The sequence below is a fragment of the Panthera tigris genome, chromosome B2, assembly GCF_018350195.1.
Source record: "Panthera tigris isolate Pti1 chromosome B2, P.tigris_Pti1_mat1.1, whole genome shotgun sequence".
Lineage (NCBI taxonomy): Eukaryota > Metazoa > Chordata > Mammalia > Carnivora > Felidae > Panthera > Panthera tigris.
Window position 1 is genome coordinate 2,130,750 of NC_056664.1, and position 17,873 is coordinate 2,148,622.

General features: G+C 43.7%; 1 protein-coding gene across 5 annotated transcripts in view; it reads right to left on the minus strand.

Moving 5' to 3' along the window:
* Window positions 1-17,873, minus strand: part of ZSCAN16 (zinc finger and SCAN domain containing 16) — a 29,999-nt gene that overhangs the window by 2,892 nt on the left and 9,234 nt on the right. The window contains exons 1-5 of one of the 5 annotated variants that reach the window (XR_006217425.1): window positions 7,560-7,645; window positions 6,756-7,388; window positions 5,370-5,508; window positions 3,558-3,710; window positions 2,104-2,315 (exon numbers count right to left, since the gene is read on the minus strand). Coding sequence is in view for 4 of the 5 variants with exons in the window: in XM_042985478.1 (XP_042841412.1) it covers window positions 14,606-15,542 (937 nt within the window). In the remaining variant the exon portion in view is untranslated. The other 4 variants (XM_042985477.1, XM_042985475.1, XM_042985476.1 and 1 more) reach the window with 4 other exon arrangements.

A 17,873-nucleotide genomic window follows, 5' to 3' on the forward strand; every position in this document is an offset into this window, starting at 1 on the left:
GTAATCTACCAGTCCTCAGGATAAGTCTCTCCCCCACAGCTTTGGGAGAAATCCAGAGAAAAATCTCATCAGGACTTCAAAAGGTTTTTTTGTGTTTTTTTTTTTAATACAAGGTCAGCTTTTTTTGGTCAGCAACTGAAATTATAATCCTCTCCCTTAGATCTGCAACCGAACAATATAAAGAATATCGTATGGACATTGTCAAATGTGAGCTTTTTCATCTCATGGACCTCAGTCTACCTCTTGGTCAACTGGAATTCAGGGTCTTGTTTATGTATCTCTTCTAAGTGCTAGTCTCAGGCTAATAGGATTCCCAGAGACCTTTTTTCAGAACGGACAAAATGAAAAATACTGGGTTCTGACATCTTCTGCCAGGGCTGTCCTTCCAATGTTATTTTGGCATGTGTAATACCTAGAGTCCCTATCAGTTACAATCTGAGATTCACCCAGCCCTGCTGGTCACTGAGAGGAGATGTCCACAAAGCTCATTTGATCACCATGCGTACAGCTTGCTTGACAGTCTGGGGAGAAAGAACAAGGTTAAATGCTGAGTGAAACTGGAACAAACTGTCATTTCTTGCTAATGGAGAGTCAGTGCTGTAAGTTAATAGCATGCCCAGTACTTCAAAATGAAATACTTTAAAAATGTGTTACAAAGAGGGGCACCTGGGTGGCTCAGTCGGTTAAGTGTCCCACTTCAGCTCAGGTCACGATCTCACAGTTCATGGGTTCGAGCCCTGCATGGGGCTCTGTGCTGACAGCTTGGAGCCTGGAGCCTGCTTTGGATTCTGTGTCTCCCTCTCTGTCGACCCCTCTCCTGCTCACGCTGTTTCTCTCAAAAATAAATAAACATTAAAAAAAAGTCTCTCTGTTTAACAATAAATTATTTTTAAAAGATAGTAGCTTTTGGGTATGTTATTGTGATGACTTTTAACAACCATTCTGGACCAGCAGGCAGGAGGCCCAGCCTGACTATAATCTCAGCTCTGCCTATAACTCTGGAGACTCAGACAAGTACAACCACTGTGGTGTATTTCTTCACCAGTAAAATGAGGATGTGGACCAGATATTACATGCTTTTAATAAAGTTGAAAGACATGTCTTAAAATGTATTATGATTTCTGCAGGGTTTTTTTTTGTTTTGTTTTGGTGGGTTTTGTTAGTTTTTTGCTTCTCAGTTTTGGGGAGTGTGGTGGTGGGGACACAGATAAAAACTGTATATGGCCCTTGGTGCTGTATCTTAGAAAAAAAGTCCTACTTACACTGTTCAGTGCAGACAGAGAGGATTCTGTAAGAATTCTCAGACCTCATAGAATAGCTAGATTTCATAAAGCACCTTTCAGTAGATTATATTAAGGGAAGACAATTTCTATTTTCCCTTGACAAGTTATTTTGATAGTAGCACGTAGGCAAACCTCTACAATTTTAGGTTTAGGAACTGTATTTTTCTGAATTTATAACACGTGGAGGGAAAGTAGTCCGGAGATATCATTAAAAAAACAAAGAAAGAGCGACCATCTAGAACTTAAAGTTTTGCAGACTATCCATCATAAGCAATAATTCTGTGTTCTATACTGAGAATTTAGCATGTTAACATGTTAAAATATTCTTGTGACCTATCTGTTAAATTTGTTTTGAAGATTTTAAAAAATGTTTTTTAATTTATTTTGAGAGAGAGGGAGGGAGGGAGGGAGGGAGGGAGAAAGGAGTGGGGGAGGGGCAGAGAGAGAAGGAGAGAATCCCAGCAGGCTCCTTGCCGTCAGTGCAGAGCCCAACGCGGGGCTCAATCTCACCATGAGATCCTGACCTGAGCTGAAGTTGGATGCTTAACTGACTGAACCACCCAGGCACACCAGTTCTTTTTTTTTTTTTTCCCCCCTAATTTATTTACTTATTTAGGGGGAGAGAGAGAGGGAATCCCAAGCATGATCCATGCTGTCAGTTCAGAGCCTGACTCGGGCCTCGATCCCACGAACTGTGAAAGCACGACCTGAGATGAAATCCAGAGTCGGGAGCTTAACCCACAGAGCCACCCAGGTGCCCTCTTACCAGTTCTTATCTTGTGTCTCAGCACGGGCTGCCACGCTCTCCTGTGTCTCTTACTTTTCTGACAGTCCCTGATCTGTCTCCTTTACGGAATCCTCTTCCTCCACCCCAAATTCACATGGTGGCGTGCCTCAAACATTTACATGTGCCTCTCGTCTCTTCACTTGGTACGTTCTTCTTGGTCAATTTCATCTACAGCCATGTCTTCTATCATCTACTCGGGGGCAATTCCCAAATCTCTTTTCTCCTCCCACATCTTCCTCCTGTATCTAGAATCGTATTTTAAATTGTACTGCCTACAGAATCGTATTTGGATGTTTCAGAGACAGCAAATTCGTATGTATCAAAACCGAATCTACTCTTAAATCTTCACATATAGATACATCCACCTTCTGATTTTTCTCTCACTCACTGACACCACTATCTGCCAGCTGCCCAAGTCGCAAACTTTGGTTTTATTGTAACAGTCCCCCACCACCAATATCCAGTCAGATATGTTCATTAATAAATGAATAATATGGATCTCTTGAATTTCCTCTTTCCTCTCTCCAGCCTTAGTCTACCATGCTCTATATCTGAAAGTGGTCTCCCCTCACCCTGCCCTGTGTTTATATCTTTTCTCCTTACTATAGTTGTGCACTCATTCACTTACAGGCTTTGGAAAATAGAGAAGAATATGTCACTTGTGATTTCATTAGCTTCAAATAATCTTTGACTACATCTGGAGATATCATTCCAGTGTTTGCCTTTGTAACTTTAAAAAAAGTAGAATCACTGATAGTGATTTTTAAAAACTCAAATCAGGGGCGCCTGGGTGGCTCAGTTGGTTAAGCATCCGACTTCAGCTCAGGTCATGATCTCACGGTTTCTGAGTCTGAGCCCCGCGTCAGGCTCTGTGCTGATAGCTTGGAGCCTGGAGCCTGCCTCGGATTCTGTGTCTCCTCTCTCTGCCCCTCCCGAACTGGTGCTCTGTCTCTCTAGGTCTCTCAAAAAATAAATAAATGTAAAAAATATTAAAAATAAATAAATAAAAACTCAAATCTGTGTCACCCACTTCTCTATTTAATGTAACAGACCTCCATCTGTGATAGGATGAAGTTCTGTTCCTCAGCATGGTATCCAGGAACTTTCACCATTGGCCTTGCATTTTTCCCTTCTACAAAATTCTCTTCATCAAAATCAAAAACACCTCACAGCAACTGTTGTTCTTAGAATGCTGCTTTCATGCTGCTTCCCCACCCCCCACACTGTTCTCTCTGCCTGGGATGCTTCCCTTCCCACCCATGTGACCATCTCAGCTCAAGCAAACCCACTCTGACACTCCTGCAGGCCAACCACAGGGACAGCTGTCCTGTTTTGGGCAGGTTATAGCATAATTGCTCACTTCTCTGTTTCTTGAAGAGGAGTCTGACCCTTGTATTCCTAACATCTAGCATGGCCCCTGGCATATCGCAGCTGCTCAACAACGTTTATAAAAGAAGAATGAACAGAAGAGGAAGTCTCGGTCTCACCTTCAAAGCTAACCAATATCCCACACTGCACTCGCAAGCACTAAGAGACTCTTTTAAGTTATACATCATTGAATGCCATCTTTCCAGGTATCAGCTAGAAAGATCTTCACTTAAAATCATTTTTCAGATTAGACAAATCACCTGGCAGGGAGCCTAGAGAATGAGAAAACCATACTAGTAAAATTTATAGCAGCGAGGATGAATCCATAACAGACTGGAGTATAAATACTGCCCCAGGTGGGAAGAGCCACTTGAGAAAGGACAGAGAGCATTGGAAAAAAAAAAAACAAAACAAAAAAACAACAACAACAAAAACTCCAGTGTTTGGGCAAAACTGGGATTTAAAGTTTGTTTACTTTTGGGTGCCAGGGAGGCTCAGTCAATTGAGCATCTCTTTTTTTTTTTTTTTAATTTTAATTTTTTTTTAACGTTTATTTATTTTAGACACAGAGAGAGACAGCATGAATGGGGGGAGGGTCAGAGAGAGAGGGAGACACAGAATCAGAAGCCGGCTCCAGGTTCTGAGCTGTCAGCACAGAGCCAGACGTGGGGCTCGAACTCACGGACCGGGAGATCACGACCTGAGCCGAAGTCGGACGCTTAACCGACTGAGCCACCCAGGCACCCCGAGCGTCGGACTCTTGATTTCAGCTCAGGTCATGATCTCACGGTCCCTGGGTCTGAGCCGCACATCGGGCTCCATGCTGACAGTGCAGATCCTGCTTGGGATTCTGTCTCCTTCTCTCTCTGCTCCTCCCCCACCTGCTCATGCTCCCTCTCTCAAAACGAATAAATAAACTTAAAAAAAAAAAAAAAAAGTAATTAAGGGGCACCTGGGTGGCTTAGTCGGTGGAGCATCCGACTTCGGCTCAGGTCATGATCTCGCGGTCCGTGAGTTCGAGCCCCGTGTCGGGCTCTGTGCTGACGGCTCGGAGCCTGGAGCCTGCCTCGAATTCTGGGTCTGCCTCTCTCTCAGCCCCTCCCCCACTCATGCTCTGTCTCTGTCAAAAATAAGTAAAAACATTAAAACTAAACATAGGAGGAAGAGATGCCAATAGCACACGTGCACACAGAAAAGGCCACGTAAAGACACAGCAAGTGTGTGAGTCAAGGAGGCCTCACCAGACACCAGGCCCGCTGACACCTTGATCGTGGACTTCCAGAACGGTGAGAAAATAAACTTCTGTGTGTAAGTCACACAGAAATGGTGGTATTCTGTTTCAGGAGCCCTACTAGACTAATACAGAGTGTCATACAAATTCTCCTGCTCCAAATGTAAATTTAAGAGAATTCAGAACTAGAATAATAACAGATAGATATTTAAGATAATATTTATTATTAAAGTGTTTATTTTAAGAGAGAGAGAGAGAGAGAGAGAGAGCGCGCGCGCGAGAGCAAGCATGAGCAGGGGACAGGGGCAGAGACAGAGAATCCCAAACAGGCTCTGAGCCCTGAGCAGTGCTTGATCCCATGAACTATGAGATCATGACCTGAGCTAAAATTAAGAGTTGGACGCTTAACTGACCTAGCCACCCAGGTGCCCCAGAAATGTAAGGTATTATTAACTTGAATGAGTATTTAAATTCCATCCCCCATCCACTGGGCCAAGTAGCAGCTTTTAAGTCTAATGAAAAAGTAAATTTTCATAATTCTTTCCACGATAAGGCAACACTAGGAAGGGAGGTAAAATCTTCCAGAGTGAGGTGGAGGATAAACAGGAAAACTCGAAAAGGAGACGATCAGAGTGAGAAAGTTCCTGTCCAACACAAGGAACCACATCTTCCCTCACACACATAAAGTCTTGCTCCTTACCATTCCTCTGGGGATCCCCAGATTCCTGCTCCTCGTGGATCTTCTCGGGATGGAGCCGGACAGTCAGTGACTCATGGGGCCTTCCCAAGGGGGCCAACTTGTCCAAGAGCGTGTCCTGTCTTTCTGAATTGGCTGGGACCTGGAGACAATGAAACATTGGCTGGGCTGGTAAAAGGCAGATTTTGTGAAAGGACTTAAAAGACCTTTAGAGAAAAGATCAAAAGAAGCATTTGCCAGGGACAGGAACACAAAAGGGAAAAATTCTCATTCAATTGCAAATGGCAACAAATGACTAATCTCCGTACTTCAGGCCACTGGAGAGTGAAATTCTCACAAGGACCCGCAGAAGTGCAGGATCACAATCTTGGGATTTGGAAAGAATCTTAAAAATTATCTAGCCCAACTTCCACCAAACAGGGGCACTTCTATAACTCCTTTGTCCAATATGATAGCCACAAGCACAACGTGCTTACTGAGCACTTGAAATGTAGTTAGCAGGAACTGAGATATGCAAAGGGTAAAATACACAATGAATTTTGAAAATAATACAAAAAAGAATGTAAAATAGCTCATTTTTTATAGTATCTACATGATTACTTTGGGATAAGTATATATATTATTAAATATAAGGTTACATATATATAAAAGTATATATATATGTGTGTGTATATACATATATATACACACACACACATATATATATACATATGTATATACACACACATACATATATATACACGGTTTTTTAGTATTTATTTTTGAGAAAGAGACAGAGTGTGAGCCGGGGAGGGGCAGAGAGACGGAGACAGAATCTGAAGCAGGCTCCGATGCTCTAAATCACCAACCAGGTTATTATGACCTGAGCCAAAGTCGGATGCTTAACTGACTGAGCCACCCGGCGTCCCGCTTTGGGTTAAATATATTTAATTTCACTTGGTTTCATTTTTTAAAATGTAGCTACTAGAAAACCTCAACTACACATGTGGCTCACAGTATAATTCTATTGGACAGTGCTGTTCTGTAACATTCTTGACATCTACTTGAACCCACCTTAACTATTTTCCTATGAAAAGAGAGGGTTTTCTCATTTTTAAAAAAAAATTTATTACCAGGTAGCCCATTTCTTAATAGTTAGCTGTGAATTTTGGAGACTTCTTTACCTCTGATACCTATTTGCCTTCCAAACTGATTCGGAATCCGTCCCCGGCGTCTTTACTGAACTACCCTTGCGTTATTCGACATCGGCAGCCAGGTCCCTCCCTAAGCCTTGTTCTCCTCTAGGATAACATATGCAATACCTTCAGATGTCCTTTCCCATGCCTTTTCTGCTTTGGCTCGGTCCATACACCCTCATCTCTCACAGCCTGGGCACTGTCCCCTTCCCACCTGCTTCTGAGGCTCATCCAGCTCTCTCTCCAGGTCCTCCAGCACGCTCACCGCCTCCTCCCCAGTGTTTGGATGGTGCGCCTGCACCCACTGCTGCAGGTCCCTGGGAAGAATGCTCAGGAACTGCTCCAGCACCAGCAGGTCTAAAATCTGCTCCTTGGTGTGGCACTCCGGCCTCAGCCACCGGCGGCACAGCTCCCACAGCCGGGTGAGAGCCTCCCTGGGCCCGGGTGCATCCCGATAGCAGAGCCTCCTGAAGTGCTGCCGGAACACTTCCCTCTTGCGGGGGCTGTAGTTTTGTGGGCCGGGGTCCCGTCCCCGGTAACGGTCTTCCGCCTTCGCTACCCCAAGTCCTCTTTGTCCCTCGGGTTCCAGGGCTGCGGCCATTCTGGGCTGTGCTGGAGGATAATCGTCTCTGGGGCGGATTCAAGGCCGGTCTCTGGGAAGCTTGTTTCGCAGAGAAAGTTGAAGGCGGAGAAACGACGGAAGGTGCAGCGAGCGCAAAGCCACGCTACCCCGGGCGGCCGGCGCCCTCGAAGGCTGCGCGGACGCGCGCCGAGCGGGGCTGGTCCTCTCTCCGGGGCTCGGGGGCAGCGGACGCTGCTTACGCAGCCCGGAGCCACAGGTGCTCACCTGCACGAAGGTCGCGCGGCTCACCGGGTTGCGTACAGGTTACCCGGGAGCACGCACGGCGGCTGCACAGGCCGCCGCGAAACACACGCCGCCCGGGGCTCCGCGGCTGTGGGGACCCGCCCGCCCCCGGCCCCTTCCCCGTACAGGACCCAGGAGCCAGGGCGGACTCACCTCGCCCGCGCACACGCACAGGGACCACCGCCGCGACCTCCCGGCGGCCCGGAACAAAGGCTGGAACCCGGCCGGCCAATGGCGTCGGCCACGGGCACTTCCGGCCGCTCTAGGCAGCCTTGCCTCTGTGGCGGCGGCCGCACGTCCCTGCCCGCCTTCCGGGGAGGACCTGGCGGATCAGCGGGCCCTGGGCGGGGCCCGCGGCGCGTCCTGCCAGTGCTTTTTAGGTTCACTTATTAAATACGTGGTATGAAAAAACAATGCATTCACATCGTTCAGTATTTAAGAAGAGTGTTCTCTAGCATTTAGTTTGACAGTGTTTTTCGGGACACGCGCACGGGTGGGTAGACGCATCCGGCAGGTGCACGTTCCCCTCGCTTGTCTCCTCTTACCAACTAATACTGGAGATTGTTCGTAAAGGGCTTCCTGCAGCCTCCGGCTTGCTTTTTTCTTTTCCTTTCCTTTCCTTTCCTTTCCTTTCCTTTCCTTTCTTTTCTTTTCTTTTCTTTTCTTTTCTTTTCTTTTCTTTTCTTTTCTTTTCCTCCTCTATTTAAACAATTGCATTGTACTCAGTTGGTCGTATGTGCCGTCGTTTATTAATAATTACCCCGTTGATAGTCATGTAGGTTTCCAATCTTTTCTTTTACAAACGCTGCTGCAATAAGTTACTGTAAACATATTTCTGTCTCATGTGTAAGGTTATTTCCATAGTATATATTCCTAGAAGTAGAATTAGTGGAGTATAGAGGAAGGGTATTCGTACTTTTGTAACTGGTAACATTACCAGTCATGAAACCTACTAGAGATGTTCTGGTTTACCTATATTTGGCCATATAATCTTGTAAAATATTTCGATGTTTGCTAATCTCTTGGGTTAGAAATGCATCGTTGTTGTTGTTTTTTTCCCCCTCTTTCCCTTTCTTATACAAACCCTGATAATTCACCTACTATGCCAGGCACTGTTCTGGAAGCTGTAACTATAACAGAAGATAATGCCCTTGCCTTCATGGATTTTATAATTTAGTGTGTGTGTGCTTGTACATATGAGGTAGGGAGGCAGGCAATAAAAAATGAGAAAAACGTATAGTGTATTAGATGGTGGATGTTACTGCCAAGGACAAAATAAAGGAAATACGAAGTTTGGAGGGAGAAACAAGTAATGCAATTTTAAGTAGGGTGGACATGGAGGACCTCACTAGTACATTGGAGTTTAAGCAAAGGTTGAGGGAGATGGGTGAGTGTGTCATCAGGGTAAATTTGTTTCAGGGAGAGGGTAGCAAATGCACAGGCTGGCGTGGAGTGTGTTTGAAATATTCTAGGCACAGGGAGGAGGCTTATGTGTCCAAAACTAAGGGAAGAAAAGGGTGTTGGGAGTAGAGAGAGGGAGAGAAATGAGGGTCTTGGGTGAGTTCAAGGATCTTGCTTTTTATTCTTGGGAAGCCATTCAGAATTTCTGAGAAGAGGAGTAACATGTTCAGATGCAGTTACTGAAAAGACTACCGTGTTAAAAAATAAACTTGTAAGTGAAGGGGATTGGACGAGGGCAGAAGCAGGGAGATCGGTTCAAAAGCTATTATTACCTTGGGAGTGGGGATGGTTCTGAACATGGCATAAAACCCTAAAGACATATAACTGAAAACTCATAAAGGAAAAGACGAATGTAACTGGCGATGTTAAAATTTGCAATTTCAAATGAAGAAAATAAAAACTAAGCCAGAGTAACATATGCCAGCCGTCTAAAAGACACAGGACTGATTTGCCTAAAACACACAGACCTCTTACACACACACACACACAGAAAAAAATATCAACAAGCCAATAGAAAAATTGGCAAACTTAAGTAGACATTTATAGAACACAAATATTAATAGATAATAATATGAAAAGGAGCTCAAGTTCACAAAGAATTTAAATTAAAATAACAAACTTTTCTTAAATTGTTCAAATTACTAAAGACAGAAAGATTAGTCATATTCAGTATTGGAAAATATGTGAAAATATAGGCATTCTTACTTTGTATATTTTTGGAAAGCAAGACTTTTTAAAATTACTACGTCCATACCTCCTGATGCAGCAACTGAGTTTCTTGGAATTATTCATGTAGAAATATTTACACAAATGTTCAAATATACACTAAGAAACATTGTTTATTTGAAGTGGGAAACCCAAATGTCCACATTTGGGAATTTAAATTTTTATATGCCCAATCTTTTTAAAGGCTAAAAACTCAAAGATACCAAAGGCATATGGAGTAAAAAAAGTAAGTTACAAAACAGTATATAATACTATTTTTACAGAATAATTGTGTTCTCAGTGATTATCACTTCAGGTAAACTTACAGGGAACCTGATTTTATACATTATCTATTTCTGTAAAACGTAACTTTTTTATTAAAAATTTTTTTAAATTATATTTTATTAAACATTTTTTTAATGTTTATTTATTTTTGAGAGAATGAGAGAGACAGCGTGAGCAAGGGAGGGGCAGAGAGAGAGGGAGACACAGAATCCGAAGCAGGGTCCAGGCTCTGAGCTGTCAGCACAGGGTTCGAATTCATGAACTGGAAGATCATGACCTGAGCTGAAGTCAGAGGCTTAACTGACTGAGCCACCCAGGTGCCCCAAAATGTAACATTTTAACAAAAGATTTTATTTTTAAGTAATCTCTACACCCAACATGGGGCTTGAACTCATGACCCTGAGATCAAGAGTTGTAGCTCCACCAACAAAGCCAGGCAGGCATCCCTGTAAACTGTAACTTTCTACACAAACTTACTACTGCTGGCTGTAACCAGGAAAGAATTATTTTAAAACATCATTCGTTCTTCACAACCTACAACTTTCCTGTTTGGGGAATGTCACCGATATCCCTTTTCTCTATGAAATGCTTTGGCTGGCAGGTCATCTGGTAAAAGGGTGTAATTCCTTTAAGATGAAGAACAGAGCCAATTTCCCTTTGCTTTGAAGGCAGATACAAGTGATGAAATACACTAGGGTGGGACATTTAGGAGATGCAGAAATGAGCAAATTCGAACTACAGAGGAAGCTCCACTATCCCCTGCTGCCCCCCTTCAGTGAGTTTCTCCCTCCTTATCTAATGTATCAAATTCTCTCACTGGGTTCCAAACACAAACCCTGCTTCAGGTCCTGAACTTTTTTTTTTTAAACTTCTATCTTCCAAATTTACCACAGCACCTCCCCCGTCCCCCGAAAAAAAACACCTCACAAAAACACTAGTAGACAGTTTCTTTTTTAAAAATATTTTATTTATTTAATTAAATGTTTTTATTTATTTTTGAGAGAAACAGAGAAAGCGAGCAGGGAGGGGCAGAGAGACAGAGGATCCGAAGCTGGCTCTGAGCTGACGGGAGAGAGCCCAATGCAGGGCTCGAACCCACGAACGGTGAGATCATGACCTGAGCCAAAGCTGGATGCTTAACAACTGAGCCACCCAGGTGCCCCACAAGTACACTATTTCAAAATAACAGTATTTTATGGGTGTATATTTTCACTTGCTTTCATTATTTAAAAAGGGAGAAAATAAATGAACAAAATGATGTGGTAAAGAAAGAATTCTTGAGACATCTTCTGCACAAACAGGTGGTTTTATTATAGCACGGGGACTGGACCTGTGGGCAGGAAGAGCCACCCGGGGATTGTGAAGACAGATTGATTATCTACTTGGGAGTTGGGGGAGGTAAAGACAAAGGAAGTTTCCAAAGGGATTTTCATAGGTTAAAGAAGACTCAAAGGATCCAGCAGGTCAAGTTAAGGTTTTTCCCTCTAGTGAGGCATTAACATTGAAACAGTAGGGAGTTCCTGGAGAAATGTTACACCCTGCCTGCCTCAAGTGTTTGTCAATGGCTGCAGGCTATAAGGAAATTTAATTTTATCTACATTTCCTTTTTGCCTTTGTTCCTCACATCACTGAGCATTCAAGGAATTAGAAAAAGAAACCCCCAAGTAAAAGTTTAGAAAAATAAGAATTAGAAAATAGAAAAAGTGACATTAATAGATCCAAAAATGAACTATTTGTAAGCAAGCCCATTAAAAACAAAAAAACCTATAGTAAATCCAATTGAGAGAAAAAATTTAAAAATTGTAAATGACAAATAGCAGATGAAGAAGAAAGTATGCTATCAAAATTTTAAAAATCTTAATGATGGGGATTTTCTGGGAAAGAACCTTTAGTTCCAAAATTTATTCAAGAAGAAAAATCAGGGTGCCTGGGTAGCTGCTAGTGAAGCATCCGACTCTTGATTTCGACTCAGGTCATGATCTCACAGTTCTTGAGTTCAAGCCCTGAATCAGGCTCTTGATTTCGACTCAGGTCATGATCTCACAGTTTTTGAGTTCAAGCCCTGAAGCAGGCTCTGTGCTGACAGTGTGGAGCCTGCTTGGCATTCTCAGTCTCTCTCTCTCTCTGCCCCTCTCCCACTCATGTGCACGGCTCTCTCTCTCTCAAAATAAATAAACTTTAAAAAAAAAAAAAAGTAGTGGAAAAATCTAGGAGCACCTTGTTGGCTCAGTCAGTGGAGCATACGACTCTTGATCTCAGCGATGCAGTTTTGAGCCCCACGGTGGGTGTAGGGATTACTTAAAAAAAAAAAAAAAAGTAGAAAAACCTAATAAACCAATCCTAAAGGAAATAATTGAAAAAGCTACCAAAGAATCATCTCCAGAAAGGCTCAATTCTGTAATATTTTAATTTTTAAAAAGTATTTACCGCATGTGTATGATGAATTCTAATGTTTTCATCTGGAATATAGAGTAGAAAGGTGAGAATCACTCCCTTTTCATGACCTAAATACACTGTTGATATTTTGTTATTTCCAATTTTTAATATTTTAAGACTGTTTAACATATTATCATATTTTAAAAATACTTGTATAGGCTGCTTAACATTTAAACATAGTAAAAACTTTTCATTTTATTATAAGCCCTTCGTAAGAATAAATCACATCTACATACTGTTTAAGATACTAAATCGTACCTTACAGAAGAGTTGGGATGCTGACATGAGATACAAGATGCTGGACACAACTGCTGTTCCAACAAATAACAGCCATGATTGTCACAGTCTGCAAAGGACTTTTCATTTTGCCACATCATTTATTTAGTAAAAGATGGGTACTGCTATCTCACAACGCACTTTTTCCTTTTTAGGAGGAATGGGCAAATCACCCGCTTCCCACAGAGGCCAAGAATGTCTTCCTTCTCCTGGGGAGAGTCCTTCTGCTTGGCTGGCTTTGCTAAGAAGCCGTAGAACATGGCTTTTCCATAGGACACAGGTGTCCTGTGTCCCATCACCCAGAGGCCCACACAGGGCCCGGGGCGCGGTACAAACCGCAGTGAGCTGAGATTGGGTACGGGTCTTTCATTACCAGGGATTTGACCTCCAAGGCATAGAAATGAAGGGTGGATTAATACTGAGGGCTTCAGCCTCCAGGTCTTCCACGTTTTCACTGCCTTTGCTTCCACTTCCTGTCTGCGGTTGGTTTTTCTTGTGTCTCTGACCTTTCTCCTTCCCTGTTCATCCCTGACCCTCCCTTATTCGTAGCTTTTTCTTCCCACTCTCCCATTTGGGCCTCATCCTCTCCCCACTCTCCCATTTGGGCCTCATTCCACGGCCTTGCCGCCCCTGTGGCTTCAGATCTTGAGCTTCTCTCCCTCAGCTGCACCTCTGCTTTGGGCCCTGAGCCTGTTCACTCCAACATTAGTGTTGACTCCCATCAGCATGCGGTTTTCATCTCACAGGAAGAACTAGTCTCCACAGGTCTGGCTAGAAGCCATCACAGTTGACTCTCAATAAGTACCTGTACGTTCTATCTAGGGAAAATTTTACCGTGGCTTTCCTCTACCTTCAGGTGCTCAAGTATACATTTTTAAATTTGTTTATTTAAGTAGGCTTCATGCCCAGCGCAGTGCCCAAGAAGGGGCTTGAACTCACTACCCTGAGATCAAGACCCGAGCGGAGATCAGGAGTCAGATGTCCGACTGACTAAGCCACCCAGGTGCTCCTTAAATCTTTTATAGTAAATCTTCAAGCTTTTGTTAGCGAAAGCCTTTTTTTCAGAGAAAATCTTCTTGGGGGCCAGCGCCTAAAGCTAAAGTGCAGTGTTTTGGTGGCAAGGTGGTCCTGAGAAGCCCGGAGAGCAGGGCAGGGCTCACACAGGTAGGGGGAGCAGCGGGTGGTCAGGGAGCCCAGGTCGCTGTGTGGTAGTGGACTGTGTCCATCCGCAGTGGGTGATAATCTGCTCCAGTCAACTCCTGCCTCGTGGGAAGGTGGCATCTACTATTGCCACATCATGCGTTTTTGTGAGAGAATCTGGAAAGTCAGATTCGATGTGAAATCTCCAGATTTTTAAAAGTTGAAATAATTTCATGTTATCACAAAACATACTATGTGGGAAAAACGCACATACGGGCCAAATACAGCGCCCTGGCCTGTTTGACATCTCTGGTGGAAGATATGAAAGGTCACCGGATGTGTGTGATCAACCCTCCTGCTCCATCCCATGGAACCTTCCTACCCACCCAAACGTTTATCCCAAATTACAAAGTGGTTTTTGTATTTATGTTTTTAGTGTAGACAACCGATAGGCTGAGGTCTTTTATCAAGCTAACCAAAAATTCAGGATTCTTAAAAATGTAAATCAAGTAACTCTAAACTCACACTTCAGACAAGATCATCACTCCAACTCCAAAGAAAATAGGGAGGAAAGGAGGCAGGGGAGGGAATAGCAGCATCTCTAGCACCCTGGGGACATATCTAACGGATTATAGAGATCTCCTGGCCCCTGCTTCCAGGAGGAAAGTCTGAGGATGTGGAACGAGCCCCTCCAAGGTCCCAGGTCATCAGACGACATGCTTGTTTGGCAAGCTGTCAGGTGATTGCCTCTTTCAGCCTCCAGAAGTATTTTCAAATGACACCGGAAACCGCAATGGTGATCACAGAATTCCCTACTTCTCCATCACGGAGACGTCCCTATCTGGCGTTCTGCAGGAAAGTGCGGATGGATAATTCTGCACCATTGCTGACATCACCAGGGCTTCTCTACGATGTGGATTCGCTGATGTACCAGGAGGTGCGAGCTCCGCCGGAAAGCTTTCCCGCACACGTCACACTCATAGGGCTTCTCCCCAGTGTGGATCCTTCGATGTCCCAGAAGATGGGAGCTATAACTGAACGCCTTCCCGCACACGTCACACTCATAGGGCCTCTCTCCACTGTGGATTCGCTGGTGCCCAACCAGGGCTGAGCTGTGACTGAAGGCCTTTCCACACTCATCACATTCATACGGCTTCTCCCCACTGTGGATCCTGTGGTGATGGAAGAGGCCTGAGCTCTGGCTGAAGCTTTTCCCACACTCGCTGCACTGGTACGGCTTCTCCCCAGTGTGCACGCGCTGGTGCTGAATCAGGTGCGAGCTCAGACAGAAAGCCTTTCCACAGACGTGACACTGGTAGGGCTTCTCTCCCGTGTGGGTCCTCTGGTGCCGAACGAGGCCGGAGCTGTAGTGAAAGGCTTTCCCACACTCACCGCACTGGAAAGGTTTTTCTCCAGTGTGGGTCCTTTGATGCTGAACAAGGTGTGAACTGTAATAAAAGGCTTTTCCACACTCATCACACTGATATGGTTTTAATCGGTTATGTATTCTCTGATGGTCAATAAGTTGGGAACTCTGGATGAAGGTTTTGCCGCACACGTTACACGAATAGGGTCTGTCTCCAGTGTGGATTCTCTTATGTCTAATGAGGCTTGAGTTTTGAGTGAATCTTCTCCCACACTCGTCACACTTATATCTTCTCTCGGTTGAAGAATTTCTCTGATATCTCTTTGTCTGTCCTTCATGTTCTCGGGTTTCTTCACAATGAGGGACTTTTCCGTTGATTTGGCCAGGTGACTTTTTTGGAGACTCTGTATCTATGGTAAGCTCCTGCTTTTGAATCGATTCTCCTTTCTCAATTCTGATTACGTCATCTGAAACAAAAGGAGAGATTTCAAACATCACTGAAACATACAGGAAGTAAAATTAAACACATCTACTACAAGTACACAGCTTAACTATACCAACACAATTGTTCCACACCATGTGAGGAAGACAGTGGGGGAAGGCAAAGGAAGAGGGACCAGCAGTGGCTGCACTGGCCAGGCATGGCTTGTGCAGACGGAGATGGTCAGTGGGGCGTAAGTCAATAACAGGAGAGGATCTGAGAGGACAGTGGGTTCCGAGGGAAGGCCAAAGTGGGGTCGAGATGGACGAAGGCACAGGGCTGTGAGAGGAGGGAAGCTGCCAGGGGGCCGGTGCTGATGTGGAGCTGAGAAGCAGCTCCATGCAGGGGGCCATGAAGGCCCCTGGAGTACTGAAAAATGAGGGGTCAGAGCACAGAAAAGTATCCTATTTCCAAATACGCAGAACAAGCATGTCTGGACATATGGGGCACAATAGGATATTATCATGTGGGGACAGACAGAAACTGATGTGGTCCCAAAGACATGACTACTCTTCTTGCAAAGAAAAACCTGGGAGTCTGCCCTGATGAACATGGATGTAAAAATCCTCAAAAGATATTAGCCAACTGGATCCAACAATACATTAAAAAAAGTATTCACCATGACCAAGCGGATTTATACCTGGGATGCAGGGCTGGTTCAATATCCTCAAAACAATTAACGTGACTCGTCACATCAATAAAAGAAATGACAAGAACCATATGATCCTCTCAATACATGCAGAGAAAGCATTTGACAAAATACAGCATCCTTTCTGGATAAAAACCCTCAAGAAAGTAAGGATAGAAGGATCATACCTCGATATCATAAAAGCCATATATGAAGGACCCAACGTTAATATCATCCAAATGGGGAAAAACTGAGAGCTCTCCCCTAAGGTCAGGAACAAGACAGGGATGTCCACTCTCGCCACTGTTATTCAACATAGTATTGGGAGTCTTCGCCTCTGCAATCAGACAACACAAAGAAATAAAACGCATCCAAATCGGCCAAGAGGAGGTCAAACTTTCACTCTTCGCAGATGACATGATACTCTATATGGAAAACCCAAAAGATTCCACCAAAAAACTGCAAGAACTGATTCATGAATTCAGCAAAGTTGCAGAATATAAAATCAATGCACAGAAATCAGTTGCATTCCTATACATCAACAATGAAGTGACAGAAAGAGAAATCAAGGAATCGATCCCATTTACAGTTGCACCAAAAACCATAAAATACCTAAGAATAAATCTAACCAAAGAGGTGAAAAACCTATACACTGAAAACTATAGAAAGCTGATGAAAGAAATTGAAGAAGACACAAGGAAATGGAAAAAGATTCCATGCTCCTGGATAGGAAGAACAAATATTGTTAAAATGTCGACACTACCCAAAGCAATCTACATATTCAACGCGATCCCTATCAAAGTAACACCAGCATTCTTCACAGAGCTAGAACAAATAATCCTAAAATTTGTATGGAACCAGAAAAGACCCCGAATAGCCAAAGCGATCTTGAAAAATAAAACCAAAGCAGGAAGCATCATAATCCCAGACTTCAAGCTCTACTACAAAGCTGTAATCATCAAGACAGTATGGTACTGGCACAAGAACAGACACTCAGATCAGTGGAATAGAACAGAGAACCCAGAAATGGACCCACAAACGTATGGGCAACTAATCTTTGACAAAGCAGGAAAGACTATCCAATGGAATAAAGACAGTCTCTTCAGCAAGTGGTGCTGGGAAAACTGGACGGTGACATGCAGAAGGATGAACCTGGATCACTTCCTTACACCATACACAAAAATAAACTCAAAGTGGATGAAAGACCTCAATGTAAGACAGGAAGCCATCAAAATCCTTGAGGAGAAAGCAGGCAAGAACCTCTTGGATCTTGGCCACAGCAAATTCTTACTCAACATGTCTCCGGAGGCAAGGGAAACAAAAGCAAAAAGGAACTACTGGGACCTCATCAAAATAAAAAGCTTCTGCACAGCGAAGGAAACAATCAGCAAAACTAAAAGGCAACCGACAGAATGGGAGAAGATATTTGCAAATGACATACCAGATAAAGAGTTAGTATACAAAATCTATAAAGAACTCATCAAACTCAACACCCAAAAAACAAATAATCCAGTGAAGAAAAGGGCAAAAGACATGAATAGCCGCTTTTCCAAAGAAGACATCCAGATGGCCAACCGACACATGAAAAAATGCTCAACATCACTCATCATCAGGGAAATACAAATCAAAACCACAATGAGATACCACCTTACACCTGTCAGAACAGCTAACATTAACAACTCAGGCAAC